General features: G+C 43.3%; 1 protein-coding gene across 1 annotated transcript; it reads left to right on the top strand.

The window, feature by feature from the left end:
* The first annotated feature begins 4,175 nt into the window (after positions 1-4,175).
* Positions 4,176-4,576, top strand: LOC101648220 (60S ribosomal protein L35a-like). The gene has a single exon (XM_045292137.1). The coding sequence runs from the start codon at positions 4,222-4,224 to the stop codon at positions 4,552-4,554; it is 333 nt and encodes a 110-aa protein (XP_045148072.1). The 5' UTR covers positions 4,176-4,221; the 3' UTR covers positions 4,555-4,576.
* Positions 4,577-15,829: the final 11,253 nt, after the last annotated feature.

Raw genomic sequence — 15,829 nt, 5'->3', positions numbered from 1 at the left:
GGAAGTCACACATAATTCAAGTGAAATTTAAGATGCAATGGATTCATTGTGAATTGATAATATTCTTGTAGATAAGAACTCAAGTCTAATTTTAACTTTGTGATTCAAATTTCCTTGACTGTGGAGAATCGTGGCAGCTGATATGTCTCTCTTTGTACCGCGCAAATTTCATGGGCAGGCTCAAAGGGAAAACCCCATTGCCTCAATGACTGGTGGTCTTTGTTACCTACTACTAGTATAACAGAAATGCCTTGCATGGATCACTCGAACAGAAATGGATTCTCCCACAGTTTTCGAGGGTCAAAGTTTGAATTTAATTGTCAGATCTATCAAGCAAAAAGTCTTCTCTCTTGGGGGTTCTAAGGCAGCGCCTTGTCTAATTTCAACCTCTGTGGGCCCTGAGCTCCTTAAAGATATCCAGGTGTCTTGTTAGCAATCTTACCTTGAGCCTAGGAGCTTCTCAGTGTAGCTGCCCTGAGTTCAAAGGACATGTTTCTCCATTTCTTGGTGTTAGTAAGACCCTCTGACCTCTGCTCTCATTTTAATATCTTTAATATTTTGAAAGAGATGGCATTGAAACATGATCTGCTACTGGAGATTGCATTCTGCCTCATTAACATAACTGCCACTAATCCGGACTCATTGACATCAGAGAACTCGGGGTTTGTGACACAGTCATTTTAAAGATCACGAGATGGAGGCCAATACTAAGCGTCGCCTCAGAGAGCATCGTCAGATGCAGTGCCAGAAGATGAGCCCACCAGGCGGACAGTCACCCCAAACGGAACGTGGGGACGGCGGCCTCCTCACAGTAGCGTTGACCTGACTGCCGTGAGTGGAGCACCGCTTTCAGGGCCTCCCTCTACTGATGGCCACACCCAGAGAGAGAAGAAACAGCTGCAAATACATCGATTAACAACTGAAATGTGGAATGTACAAAGTATGAGTCTAGAAAACTTGTAAAAGATCAAAAATGAAATGAACAAAGTGCATACAGATTGATATCCTAGGCATTATGAGCTGACATGGGCTAGTACCGGTCGTTTTGAATCGGGCGATCATATTGTCTACTACGCTAGGAAAACCAAGTACAAGAGGAAAGGCACTGCAGTCAGCATTCATAAGAATTTCTCAAGTTCTGTCCTGAAATACAATTCTGTCAGCAACAGAAGAATATCTCTACACCTGCATGGAAGGCCAGTTAATGCAGACTGTGACTCAATTTTACGCACCAACCAATAACGCCAAAGATGAAGACATTTAAGATTTTAACTAATTTTTAAAGCAGTGGTTCTCAACCTTCCTCATGCTGCGACCCTTTCATACAGTTCCTCATGTTGTGGTGACCCCCCAACCATAACATTATTTTTGTTGCTACTTCATAACTGTCATTTTGCTACTGTTATGAATCAGGTGATCCCTGTGACTCCCAAAGGGGTCATGACCCACAGGTTGAGAACCTCTGTGAAATTGATCAAGAAGATACATTGATAATTACTGGTGATTGGAATAAAAATGTTGGAAACCTAGAGGATATAAATGGGTGGGGGAGATAAAAGGGAGATGATGTCTAGGAGTCCAGACAGGAAAAGTATGTTTGGAGACTGATTATGGAAGCATCGTACAATTCTGTTTGATGTGATTGAGCTAGGGAATGATATGACAGAAGGAAAAACAAACAACCATAGACCAAGGAATAGGTTTTGGGCTTGCGCTAAATCTGAGCTCCTTCTTAAGAACCATTAGTTCTTACATCATGTCCCTGCTTGAAACTCACCCACAGAATGGAACACAGAAGATATGGGTGTTACAGAAAAATGTGGCAAAACATTTAGATAGTGCCCAGTGATCAGATAAAGTAGTGTCTGGCGTCTTAAAGGCTTGTCTCCAAACTAGCAGCCATCTAAGTGAGATGTCAACTAAGTCCACATGGAAGAAGCACACCATCATCAGTCACCAAAGGATTGGATTCCGTATAATCCAAAGTTGAAGGAGGGGTCAGTATCAGAGCCTAAATTGTGAGAATCCGGTGTGCAGAAGGGGGTGGGTGACAGTGGGAGGCCAAGATTCATTTGTGGAACTACCTAGGAAGTAAGCCTCTGAAGAGCTCCCCCTGTCTAAAATTGAAGGATGGGAGGAAAGTGGTCATTAAACAGAGTGCTTTGAGAGGGGAGTATAGAAGATCAAAGACATAAATCTGACCTGAACAGTTAAAACTTTGTCAGTAGATTCCGCCTATGATGCAGGCTAGACATGATCTGGTTTCCAAATTTTCCTGTGTTTTTGGTGTGTATTGTGTGGTTTGGTTTTTGTTTGTTCATGTTAGACTATATCTCAGAGTCTTCTGTCAGGGGAGGTCACCCTGTGTTATGCGCTTTTCCCTTTTTCGGTATATGATCGATTTATAGGGACAGCAAGTAGAATAAGGATTTTGGGGAGAGGAGGGTACAGTGTTGGTGGTGGGGTAAAAGGGAGACAACGTCAAGGAGTCTATAGAGAAAAGGAATGTTTGGAAACTGTGGTCGCAGTTGTACATTTCTACTTGACATCATTGAAATATGGAATGATATGTATTAATTGCCAGCTAATAATCATTTTTTAAAATGCAGGATCCTGGGCCTCCTTACTCAAATATTCTGATTCAATAGACTAGCCCAGATCCTAGGATTTGGATTTCTAAGAGTACAAACGCTAGTGCTCCAAGATATTCGTAGGACAGACTTCTATTGCCTACCGTACAAGTGGATGTTGAGTGATTCTAACTAACAGTGAAGCTATGCATGGAAAGGTTAAGCACCATGCTCCATAGGATTTTCAGTGATAATTTGGAAGTAGATCTTCAGGTCTTTCAAAGTAAAGTTGGCTCTAATAGCTGCGTATGTTAACCCTTTTCACCACTCAGGGGCTCCTCTGATACCTAGTCACTGCTAAGATTATTAGCAGTTTCAGAAGGATTGCTTTGCTGAATGGTCTACATTCTTCAGTGACTAGCACATAAAGAACTAGTCAACATTTAACCATTTCAAGAGGGAGCATATGAGCAAGAACCAATGGTACTGAAGGAAGAAGTCCAAGTTTCACGGAAGGCATTAGCCAAAAACAAGCGTCCAGGAATGAACAAAATACAATTGAAATGTTTCAACCAGCTGACGAAGCACTAGAAGCGCTCACTCATCAAAGCCAAGACATTTGAACGACAGCTTCTTGGCCCACTGATTAGAACAGATCACATTTCTATCCATCCCAAGGAAAAGTGACCCAAAAGAAAGTGCAAATTATAGAACATTATCATTGATATCACATGCTGAAGATCGCCCAACAATGATTGCAGCAGTACATTGACAGTAGCTATGCTATTGAGGTTCAGACCAGCTTCAGAAGAGGACATAGAATAAGGGATATCATTGCTGATGTCAGATGGATCTTGACTGAAAGCAGAGGATACTGGAAATATGTGCATTTGTGTTTTATTGACTATGCAAAAGCGCATGACTATGTGAACCCTAACAAACTGGATAGCCTTGAGAAGAATAGGAGCTCCAGAACACTATGCTCACGGGGAAACTATACCTGGATCAAGAGGCAGTTGTGTATACTCTGGAAAACAATATGGCGATACTTACGACAACTGGGAATGGAAATCCCATGTGATCCAGCAATACTGCTACTAGGCAAATACCCCCGGAGAAATGAGATCCAACACAAGTGGCTGTATGCTCCCCCATATTTATAGCAGCACCGTTCAAAATAACAAGAAACTGGAAGCAACCCAATGCCCAACAGTGGAAAGAATGGATTTAAAAATATATATGGTATGTACACACATTGTAATACTACTTGTCCCTAAAAAAATAGTGATGAAAGCTTGAAGCACCGCCTAACATGGAAGGACCTGGAAACCACTATGCTGAGTGACATTACTCAATCACAAAAGACAAATATTGTATTTAACTACTATAAAGAGAAACACGGATTAAAGAAATCTCATAGACCAATTCCCAAACAAAGGGGTAGAAAGTATGCTTACCGGCCATGAACTGTTAGAACCACCTCAGAGGTAGAATTCCTGGTGGAGTTTGATCAAGTACAATGTAGCCAAGAGGAATTACTGAGAGCTGAAGGTCGAACATGATAGGGGGACAGGAGGAAAATAAAAGGAATTAGAGGAGCATATTGGAGCCTGTGGAGGCCTGTTGGGAACAGGACTTCTAAACGGCAACTATGTCTGGAAGGCTGTGGTCCAAGGCCATTTTTGCTGGCTATAAACGGGGTCTACGGAACCAGAGGGAGCACATGGCTCTTCTTAAAATTGAAGGTGTTTACGCCCGAGATGAAACGGAATTTTATTTAGGCAAGAGGTGTGCTTATGTGTACAAAGCAAAGAACAACACAGTGACTCCTGGCGGCAAACCTAACAAAACCAGAGTCATCTGGGGAAAGGTAACTCGTGCCCATGGAAACAGTGGCATGGTTCGGGCCAAATTCCGGAGCAACCTGCCTGCTAAGGCTATTGGACACAGAATCCATGTGATGCTGTACCCCTCAAGAATTTAAACTTAAAAGTAAATAAATAAAATTGTGCATTAAAAAAAAAAAGGAATTAGAGGAAAGAACTAGGAGGTAAAGGACTTTTATAGAGGTATAAATACAGGCATGTGCATATATAAATATATTTATATGTAAAACTATAGGAATGTAGGTCTATGTACATATATTTATATGTTAAGTGTCAAGGTAGCAGACGGACATTGGGCCTCTACTCAAGTACTCCTCAACACAAGAACACTTTTGTTCTATTAACCTGGCATTCTGTGATGCTCATCTTCCCAACACAATCACTGAAGACAAAATGGGTGCATAAACAAATGTGGTGAAGAAAGCTGATGGTGCTCAGCTATTAAAAGATATAGCACAGTGGTTCTTAACCTTCCTAAAGCCGTGACCCTTTAATACAGTTCCTCATGTTGTGGTGACCCCCCAGCCATAATATTATTTTCATTGCTAATTACAGCTACAGAGCTGTAATTTTGCTACTTTTATGAATTGGGTGACTCCTGTGAAAGGGTCGTTCAACCCCCAAAGGGGTCACGACCCACAGGTTGAGAACTACTGATATAGCATCTGGGGTCTTAAAGACTTGACAATAAACAAGTGGCCATCTAGCTGGGAAGCAACAAAGCCCACATGGAAGAAACACACCAGCCTATGTGATCATGAGGTATCCACAGGATCAGGTATCAGGCTTCAGAAGACCCAAAACAAACAATCATATTGATGCGAGGGGGTGGGGTACAGAATGGAGCCCCAAAGCCCATCTGTAGACAATTGGACATCCCCCTCACAGAAGGAACACAAGAAAGGGACGAGTCAGCCTGGGTGCAATATAGCACCAACGAAACATACAACACTCCTCTAGTTTTTTAATGCTTTAATCCCCCCCACTGTCATGACCCAAGTTCTGCCTTATAAATCTGGCTAGACCAGAGCATGTACACTGGTACATATAAGAGCTCTTGACACATGGAATTCAGGACAGATAAATCCCTCAGAAACAATAATGGGAGTAGCGATACCATGAGGGTAGGGAGAAGGTGGGGGAAAGGGGAAACTGATTGCAATGATCAATGTATAACACACACACACACACACACACACACGCACACACGCAGGGTCATGAACAACAGAAACATGGTGATGGGAGACAGTGGATGGTGTAAGATATGAAAATAATAATTTATAATGTATCAAGAGTTCATGAGGGTTGGAGGGAGAGGGAGGGAGGAAAATAAAATAAGGACCTCTTACCAAGGACTCAAGTAGAAGGAAAATGTTTTGAAAAGGATGATGACAACATATGTACAAATGTGCTTGATACAATTGATGTGTGGATTGTTATAAGAGTTGTAAGAGCCCCCAATAAAATGATTTATTAAATTTTTTTTAACAGCCACCTCAGAAGAGAAGACTGAGCGCACATTGGCTAGGGTCACCCTTCCAAGAAAGGGAAAAGGTAGATCCTCTCCTCGATGCCTACAACATTGAGCCAAGGCTGCAACACGTCACCAAACCCTCCATGGGAATGAACGGAGACTCAGACTGGAAAATCAAGGTTAGACCAGGGTAGGGGAACAGCTACATCTCAGAGAAGGCACTGAGATTTCTGTTGGTAGACATGGTGGGTAAATGGAGAGGAGTAAGCTTACATCGAGAAGGGATGCTAAACAATAATTGTAGGGAACCTAAGGGGAGAAAAGACCTGGTTCTATGTTCCTAGGTAGACACTGAATAAGTTTCTACCCAACACTTGGCTAAGCACACTCTGATGACCCTGGGGTCCTGGCCTTACAGGGAACCTGGCATCCTCCCAGGGCCACTCCAGAAGGACTCGGCGTGGAAGCCCTGCTGCAGGAGCTCATCCTACTTCACATTGACCTGTACTCTTGCTTAGGACGGAAATACCCTGATGGGAGAGGAAGCAAATGATGGGCACACCCCAAGACTGTGGAAATGGCTGTCATTGGACCTTAGGTGGGATCACTGGCTTAGTGGGTGTCCAATGAACAGGGAGCCAGAACCACCAGATATGGCAAAGATCTGCCCTTGTAAAGAATGTTACAGGAAATTTCCCCTACACCAACCCCCATGCTCAATGTAAATAGAGCGCAACCAATTAAGAAATCAAGCTCTACAAAGCAACAACTCATGGATTACAGCTTTCAGTTGAACTATACTTCCATAAACTCCTCTTCTCAACAGAACCTTAAATTCTAGGCCGTTGGATAAATTATTGTTATCAATGCAATAGCCTTATATGCAATGGGGATGATTGATAATGTTTTCTTTCTTTTGGGGGGGGGGTGTTGGGGAGGGGTTTGTTTGTTTGTTGTTGTTGTGTTTTGTTTTTGCCATAATATGATCGCCAAAGGAAATCAGAGTCATTCATAACCCATGACAAGTAAATGGATTGTGGGCTCCCATTTAATTCCAGCCCCAATCCAAGAAGAGCTGGTTCTGGTAACATGGCCCTGCTCCATGCTGGCCTTCATGAAAGCATCACTGAAGATCAGGGTGCTGCAGCAAAGTGCAGTGAAGAAAGCAGGTGGTGCCTGGCTGTCAATTGGAATAATGCCTAGGCTCTTATCGGCTTGTATTCAAATAATGCGTTAGTCTGGGTAAACTAGAGAAACAAATCCACAGACACTCATATGTATGTAAGAGAGAGTTTTATATAAAATAAGTGCGCATTAAGAAAGCATCCCAACCCAGTCCAGTTCAAGCCCACAAGTGCAACATTAGCCCATTTGTCTGACACCCATTTACAAAGTCCTCCTCAACTCGCAAAACACACACAATGACACTAAATGCAGGAGGAAAGCAGAATCAGTGAGTGTGTAAGCATCTCAGCGCTGGCAGGGGTCTCCACACGGCTGCTCCAGCACCCAGGGCTGCATCAGGGTAGGTCCATGTGGCTTCTCCTCAGGGATGTTTCGCAGGAAGTGAGCCTTGCCAGCTGAAGCAGGGAACTAGCTAAGGCAGCTGCACACTGCTCTGACCATCAGAGAACAAGAAACATCTAAATGAAGCATCAACTAAGTCCACACAGAAAAAGCACATCAGCCTGTGTGATCCAAAGATGACGATCACAAAATCCAAATATGATGAAGTGAAAATTATCAGAGTTTAAATTGTGAACACCCAATTTATAGAAGGCTATGGAGGACAGTGGGATCCCAAAATCCACCTGCTGAGAATCTAGTCAGCATAAACCTCTGGAAGATTCCCTCTGGCCACAGACAAGGGGCTCCAATGGCTTTGCTACCAGAAAGAGATTATTGTAAACTTGATTATGTTGGATGGAAACAGTATAATATGATACTTGATTATTTGACCTCCCTTTTGACCCAGAATGAATTTGCTCTAGACTTAAACATTTCTTGCTTGTTCTATGACAGAAATTTCTTCTCTGGCTTTTCAATATTATTGGTGGTCTTTTCTTTCTTACTCTTTATTTTTATTTGTATATTAGTATTATTTTCTTCTTTCTGATTCATTTTGTTTGCTTGTTTCTGTTAGATTTCCTAGTTTATGAAGCACAGGAAAAATGGGTGTTACGGGGTGGGGGAATGGAAGAGCAAAGAACGAATGTGGCAAGGGGTAGAGCACTAGCTCTGATGGTGATGATGTAGATGCAACTCTTTTCAAAAGTGGCTCAACTACGGAAGTGTATGATATGTGAATTTTCTATCAGGAAAACTACTACTGAAAAAACAAAACCCACAGTGGACCAATGGTTACCATGGTTAAAGGAGAATAATTTTTTGGTTAGGGGGTATTGAGTTTATGTTAATGGTGAAATTATTTTGGAAAAGGCTATCAATAATGGTTGTACAACATGAAGGGTAGAATCAGTGACACTGAATTATACATGAGGAAGTTATTGAAATTACTAAGAAAGAAGTTATTGAATTGGAGAATGTTTTGTTGTATATATTTTTGTCACAATTACAAAAATAATAATGAGTACAAGGAAGAAAAAAATGTTCTAAAATTGATGGTGGTAATGATTGTGTAACTCTTCTTGACACGATTGAACTACTGAATTGTGTGATATGTGGGTGAAGTGCCAATAAAATGGTTTAAGAAATAGAGGCAGTTGTGCAAACAGAAGAGAATACTCCATGTTTAAAATCAAGGAAGGTGTGATTCAGGATTGTACCCACTCACCATCGTTAATCAACCTGTATGCTGAGCAAATACTGAGCTAAACTGGCTTATATGATGAAGAATGTGGCCACGAGATTGGAGGCAGGCGTTTTAGCAACTTGCAGAACGCAGATGACACCACCTTGCTTGCTGAAGTGAGGAGGACTCCAAGTCCTTGCTGATGAAGATCAAGATTGCAGCCTTCAGTATGCATGACACACAAGGTAAAGAAAACAAAACTCCTCACAACTGGACCAATAAGTAACGTTATGATAAATCAAAAGATGGAAGTTGTCAAGGACTTCATCTTGCTTGGATCCACAATGAATGCTCAGGGAAGCTGCAGTCAAGAAGTCAAAGGTGGTATAGCATGAGGCACATCTGCCGCACGAGACTTCTTTAGAGCACTGAAGAGCAGGATGTGACTTTGAGGACTAAGGTGCGCCTGACTCAAGCCATGGTCTTCTCCATTGCCTCATCTGCGTGTGAATAAAGACGCCCGAAGAAGAAAAATCAATGCATTTGAATTATGGTGCTGAGGAAGAATACTCACAGTACCATGGACTGCCAAAAGCATCTGTCTGTCCATCTGGCAATGCAGCCAGAATGTTCCTGAGAAGCAAGCAAAGTGTGACTTCATCGCACGTATTTTGGACAGTTGTCCATAGACACCAGACACCAGTAGAGGGGCAGCGAAATAGAGGGAAGCCCTCAATAAAACACTGAACAAAAGAGAAAACCATGTATTGACCCAGTGGCTGGAACAATCGGCTCAAACATAAGCACTCTTGTGAGGCTGGCTCAGGATGAGGGGGTGATTTGTCGCTAGGAGTTGGACCTGCCTCAACAGAACCTGACAACAGCTCACAACACGTCTGCTTGTTGTTGATGGGTGTGGTGGAGTCCACTGTGACTCACGATGGCCATGCCGGACACAGGAGAATTGCATCTGCGGGTTTCCTACGCTGTAATCCTTATGGGAGCACATCGCCAGGTCTTGTCTCCAAAGGGGCCTCCTGGTGGTTCAGTAACACACAAGTTTACTGAAGTTTAACTGGGACCCTTTTGTTACTCACAGGGCTCAGTGACAGCTACAAGCAATGTTTATGTAACCAGAGCTTTCTAGAGAAGCCCCTCAAACCTGTTCTTACCCCTTTTTGTTAGTAAAATGAGCCTTAATTTTCAGTTAGACACTGACTGTCCCAAGAAAGGCCTTCATTTTCCATCCTCTCATCTTGGTAAGACCATGCGATTAAGAACCAGCCGGTGAAATGCAAGCGGAAGTGTGGTGTGTTTCCTCACAGGAACAGAGCGCCGTCATCTTCCCTCCTCCTTGCTTCCTGCATGTGAACTTGGGGCTTGACTTGAGTGGCCATTCTGAACCAAAGCTTGGAAGACACGCTACAAAAGAGCCCGAGTCTCTGACAAACCCACGAAGCCTGCCTCCTGTTGGGCTTGGACGTAGCAGAGAATGAGACCGCTGTCCTGCGTAAGCCACTGTTCTTCGGCGCTTTTCTGCCACAGCTAGCTGGACTAGTCCACCACCTGGTATATGATGGGCTTGAGGCTTAAAACATCTGAATAAGAGGGAGGAGGAAGCAGGGAGGGAGGGAATAAGTGAGGAGCTGATACCAAGGGCACAAGTAGAAAGCAAATGTTTTGAGAATGATGAGGGCAACAAATGCTTGCTACAATGGATGTATCTATGGATTGTGATACAAGTTGTACGAGCCCCGCAAAAATGATTTTAAAAAACCCCAGAAACCTAAATTAACTAATGTGAAAAAAAAGCAAAAATCTGAATAAAAAGCTAGAATTGTAAATTTTACTAACATGCTTGATGGTTCCAAATAAGCAAAGTTTTTCCTCGGTTTTATGGTAGTTATAACTATATTAATTTAGTAAGCCATTATGTTATGGCTCTCATTCTGACGTCCTTGTTAGGAGACAATTCAATAGGATAATATGTCTACTATGACTCCAGCACTCGGATTAGCTTGGCCAAAGCATCACACAAATCCGGGAATATCATGTACGAGGGGGTCTACTCAGGGCAGCATCATGATGTAAATGGTGCTCCCTTGGAGGTGTTCCATACGGTGGCCCTGCTGCCAGGCTGTGTGCCATGGGGGACTCCAGTGTAAGTAGAAGATGTTCTTATTGTTAGGTGCCATCAAGTTGGCTCCAGCCCATAGCTACCCTGTGCACAACAGAACAGAGCAGAGCATGGTCCTGTGCCATCTTGCAGTTGTTCCTACGCCTGAGCCCATTGGTGCAGCCCCTGTCTCAACCCATTGGGTGGAGGGCCTTTCTCTCTTTTCGCTGCCCCTCCACTTTACCAAGTATGATATCTTTCTCCAGGGACTGGTCTCTCCCGACAATATGTCCAAAGTATATGAAATGAAGTAGAAATAGAAAATAGGTTCCATAATTTAAGGCTAACGGTGATTTTATAAGGTTAACCATGCTGTTTAGTTTTTAAGCTATAAGCCAAGTGTCATATTCCTAGGAAAAATCACTCAAGTCTTGATTGCAGATCACATAATTCATTCTGGATAGTTTAAAACAAGGAGCACCAGGAGGTCAGTTGTGAATTTATCCCCTTTCCTGCTGGAGACCTGGGCTTGCTGGCCAGCCAATGCAGCTCATGTGCAGCCACCACGTGTCTGCCAGTGCAGGCTTGCGCATTGCTACGATGCTGAATGGGCTTCAGGCAGCTTACAGACGAAGACGGACTAGGACGAAGGGCCTGCTGAACTCCTTAAGAAAATCAGCAGTGAAACCTAGGGATCACCACAGGCAGAGCCAGAACCCATCCAGGGAAGGGCGCAGGATCAGATCGCATCTTGTTTCATCGTGCCCAGGGTCATTATGACAGCTGACAACAGCAGCAGTTTCAGCATCATGGAATGACTTCCAAGACCAAGCTGGATGGTCCGAGCTCTCCTGTAATGGCTCCAAACCAAACTCGCTGCCATCGAGTCAGTGCTGATAGAGGGTATGTTTCTGAGACGGTAACTGTTTATGGAGCAATCCCTGTGGAACACGGCTGCGGCTGATGAATTGCGTGCTTCCCTTAAAGCTTCCATCCAGGAAGCTCAGTTTTGAAAGGAAATTTAAGTTTTATTGACATATAATTCATGCACCCTACAATTCTGTGTTTAAACATATTAAAAAGAGTAGGGCAATCATCACCACAATACATTTTAGAACTTTTTATTCCTTCTAGTGTTCATGAACACTTCCCTATTCCCCCAACCTCCCCTATTGTAACCCCAAAAACTATTAATCCAGTTACTGTCTCTGTACATTTACTTATCCTGGATTTCATATAAAGAAAACCATACAAACAAAACAAAATAAAAAGACCTCCCCCAATAACAAAATAAAATAGGAAAACTTCACATGAAAAGAAAGCAGAAAATATTAAAACCTAAAACTATTTTAAAACAGGTTAAAAGGAAGAACCAATGATAAGATGTTAAATGTTAATGTAACTACATCCTCATTATTCTTCCTTCCAATGCACGCTGTTTGCTAGCAAGACATGTCCCTGGCTAAGCGCGTCCCTGGTCAATGGTCAGAGGGGATTCACCAGAGGCTTAATCCACATAGGGACCCTGCAAATGGATTTTGGGCTTTCACTATTATCCATAGCCTTCCACAAACGGGTGCTCAGAATTTAAGCTCTAATATTGCTCCTTCCTTCCACCTTGGATTTTATTATTTACAATCCTTGCATTACACAAGGATGTGTGCTCCTCCCTGTGGGTTTAGCTGACACCTCACTTAGATTTGCTTTGAGATAAGACTTAAGATCCCAGATGCTGTTCTTTCTGATAGCTGGGAACTATCAGATTTCTTCATCACAATATGCTGTAAGACTCATATCTCAAGTGATCTCTTCAGGAGGGCAGGTCTAGAGTGGGGCCACGTCAGAAGAATGTTAAGTATTAAGGTAGCAGATGGACATTGGGCCTCTACTCAAGTACTCCCTCAACGCAAGAACACTTTGTTCTAATAACCTGTCATTCCTTGATGCTCAGCTTCCCAACACAATTGCTGAAGACAAAAAAATGGGATAAGCAAATGTGGTGAAGAAAGCTTATGGTGCCTGGCTATTAAAAGATATACTGCCTGGGGTCTTAAAGGCTTCAGGATAAGCAGCGGCCATCTAGCTGAGAAGCAACAAAGTCCACATGGAAGAAGCACATCAGCCTGTGTGATCATGAAGTGTCATTGGGATCAGGTAACAGATATCAAAGACCCAGAATAAAAAAATCCTATCATTGTGAATGAGGGGGAGTGAAGAGTGGCTACCCAAAGCCCCTGTAGACAATTGGACATTCCCTTACAGAAGGGTTGCAGGGAGGAGAAGAGCCAGTCAGGGTGCAGTATAGCAGTGATGAAACATACAACTTTCCTCTAGTTCTTTAATGCATCCTCCCCACCACTATCATGACCCCCAATTCTATCTTACAACTCTGACTAGACCAGAGCATGTACACAAGTACAGATAAGAGCTGGAAGCACAGGGAATCCAGGACAGATAAACCTCTTGGACCAATAATGAGAGTAGTGATGCCAAGAGGGTAAGGGTAAGGTGGTGGGGAAACTCATGATAATGATCTACCTATAACCACCCCCACACACACACAGGGGGACAGACAACAGAAAAGTGGGTGAAGAAAGACATTGGTCAGTGTAATACATGAAAAAATAAGAATAACTTATAAATTATCAAGGGTTCATGAAGGAGGGAGAGTCGGGGAGGGAGGGGAAAAATGAGGAGCCAATACCAAGGGCTCAAGTAGAAAGAAAATGTTTTGAAAATGATCATGGCAACAATGTACAAATGTGCTTGACACAATGGATGGATGGAGGCTAAGAGCTGTATGAGCCCCCAATACAATGATTTTTTAAAAAAAGAACTAGTTGTTGTTGGATCAGGGCTATAATTACAGTGATGTGCCTGCCTGATGCTCCCAATTCTTGTATCACCCCCTGATTTATACCTCTTAATAAACGCTTCAACAGAGGAGGCCTTACCTCAGCAGGGATCTGGTTCTCATGCTGAGGGGAGAAGGGAAGATCCATTAACATCCAACATCATTCTGTGGCACTCCAAACCAACAGCCGTCCCCACAAGGGCGCTCAGTGAAACGGAACGGAAATGCAAATGCAGGAAGCTCACGTTGGTCCACATTTCATTGGTTCAAGCTTGTCACGTGGGCAAGCCTTACTCCAAGGGGACTAGGGAGGGGAGTCCTGCCATATGCCCAGAAACCAGGAAAGGGAAAATACATTCGGTACACAACACTACTGACTTCCCACTTACCTAATCATTGGAAGGCTGAGGCGGGGTGTCTCAGTAGGTCGTCCACATGCAGGTCTCAGAAGAGCACTGCAAAAACGACCTTTCACCATTGCTGTAGCCAGGCCATTGGGATCCAGGCCCCCACTGCCTCAGCCATGTGTCTGAAACACTGTTCCTGTGCTTGCCAGTTGTGCCCTTTCAATACCCTTAAGAGTTAAGAACCAAACACTGGAACTTCTGCTACCCTGTTTCCTCGAAAATAAGACAGTGTCTTATATTAGTTTTTGCTCCCAAAGATGCGCTAGCTCTTATTTTCAGGATATCTTATTTTTCCATGAAGAAGAAGATGGTACACATTTATTGTTGAACAACAAAAAAGGAAATTTATTACCTGTATAATGTACGGTAGTAGTTGTCATCACAAACCAGCATAACCAGACAAACTGTGAATCTTACAGTATCAAGAATTTCTTGTTACTACCATTATTTCCATGTACAACAATCTATGGTACATTTACTCAAAATCTATGGTACATTTACTGGCACTTCCTGTCTGCTCCAGCTGCACTGTGGCCAACAGTGAGCTGCCCAGTGGTACCCGCCGCTACAGTCCAGAGTCCAGAGTTATGGTAGCTTTGGGGGGCCTTATTATCTGGGAGGTCTTATGTTCAGGGAGATCTTATTTTCGGGGGATGCCTTATATTTCAGCGATAGGCAAAACTGTAAGGTCTTATTTTCGGGGGATGTCTTACTTTCGGGGAAACACAGTACCTCTGCTGCAGAGAATCAAAAGTGTCCCTCCACAGGGAGACCTCTCTCCCAATGGTCACTTCCAGTTTCCAGTTTTTGCATAGAGAGCTCTAAGTGGTGGAAGGGGGGTGTATACGAGAGAGCAAGTGATAGGAAAGACGGAGACTCGAACTTCCTGGCCTCTACTGGCCAGTAAGGCAATTTACACGGGGTTTGAAATGAAGTTGGTTACAAGCTTCTCGGTTATCCGCCACACCTTTAGTATTAATTTCTTCTCAGAGCCATTCCTCTACCCATCCTTTCACCAGTTCTTTCAACTGCCATGCATGGAGCACCTCTATTTCTGGGCCCTGTGCTCTCTGATGGCTGCAGGGAGTGTGGACATGACAGGAAAAGAGATGACAATCACCACCTGTTTGAAAATGTTGATATATGAGTTTTCCAGATCATTTCAGCCATCTACACCCCCACATTTGGAAATATGTTTGAAATAACGCCTTGGAAACACATCTTTTACCACAGGCAGCCATTCTTATTTAAAAAAAAAAATCATCCCAAATGAAATAACTTAGAATGTGCAGAAATCAAAAGGTTTGCATATCTGGAAGGGGGAGGTGGCTGTTGCCGCAGCCAAGTACTTGAGTGGGAGTTTGGAAGATAAATGCACTTAGCAGATTAGCTTCTTACAAATGCGATCTGGTGCCTTTAGGGTTTTTCCTTGATAGGCAAGGAAATTAAATAAAGTTCACCTTAATGAGCTGCTGAAACTGCACCAGGGGAGCAAGTTAGGCCTCTTGGTCACTACCCAGAGGCTAGACGTATTCATTTGAGGATGCAAAGATGTTCCTAAATATGAACACACCTGTCCTGGTGAGTAAACCCCCCAACTGCCCAGGCACCATTGGGGTCCTCTGCCCCTCGCCCATTGGAGCACCCGTACCCAGAGCAGCCTCCCCTGCTGTGGAGCCTCCACTGGTGCTCAGCACCTGAGTTAGTTAATTGTGCCAGCCTGGCCAATAATCACACGTGGGTCTGGTTGAAAGGCGGAGGGATAAATGG

The sequence above is a fragment of the Echinops telfairi genome, unplaced genomic scaffold (genome assembly GCF_000313985.2).
Source record: "Echinops telfairi isolate 266 unplaced genomic scaffold, ASM31398v2 ScPeMD7_443;HRSCAF=831, whole genome shotgun sequence".
Lineage (NCBI taxonomy): Eukaryota > Metazoa > Chordata > Mammalia > Afrosoricida > Tenrecidae > Echinops > Echinops telfairi.
Note: the sequence above shows the minus strand (reverse complement) of the source record. Positions and strands in the feature narration are given on the sequence as shown.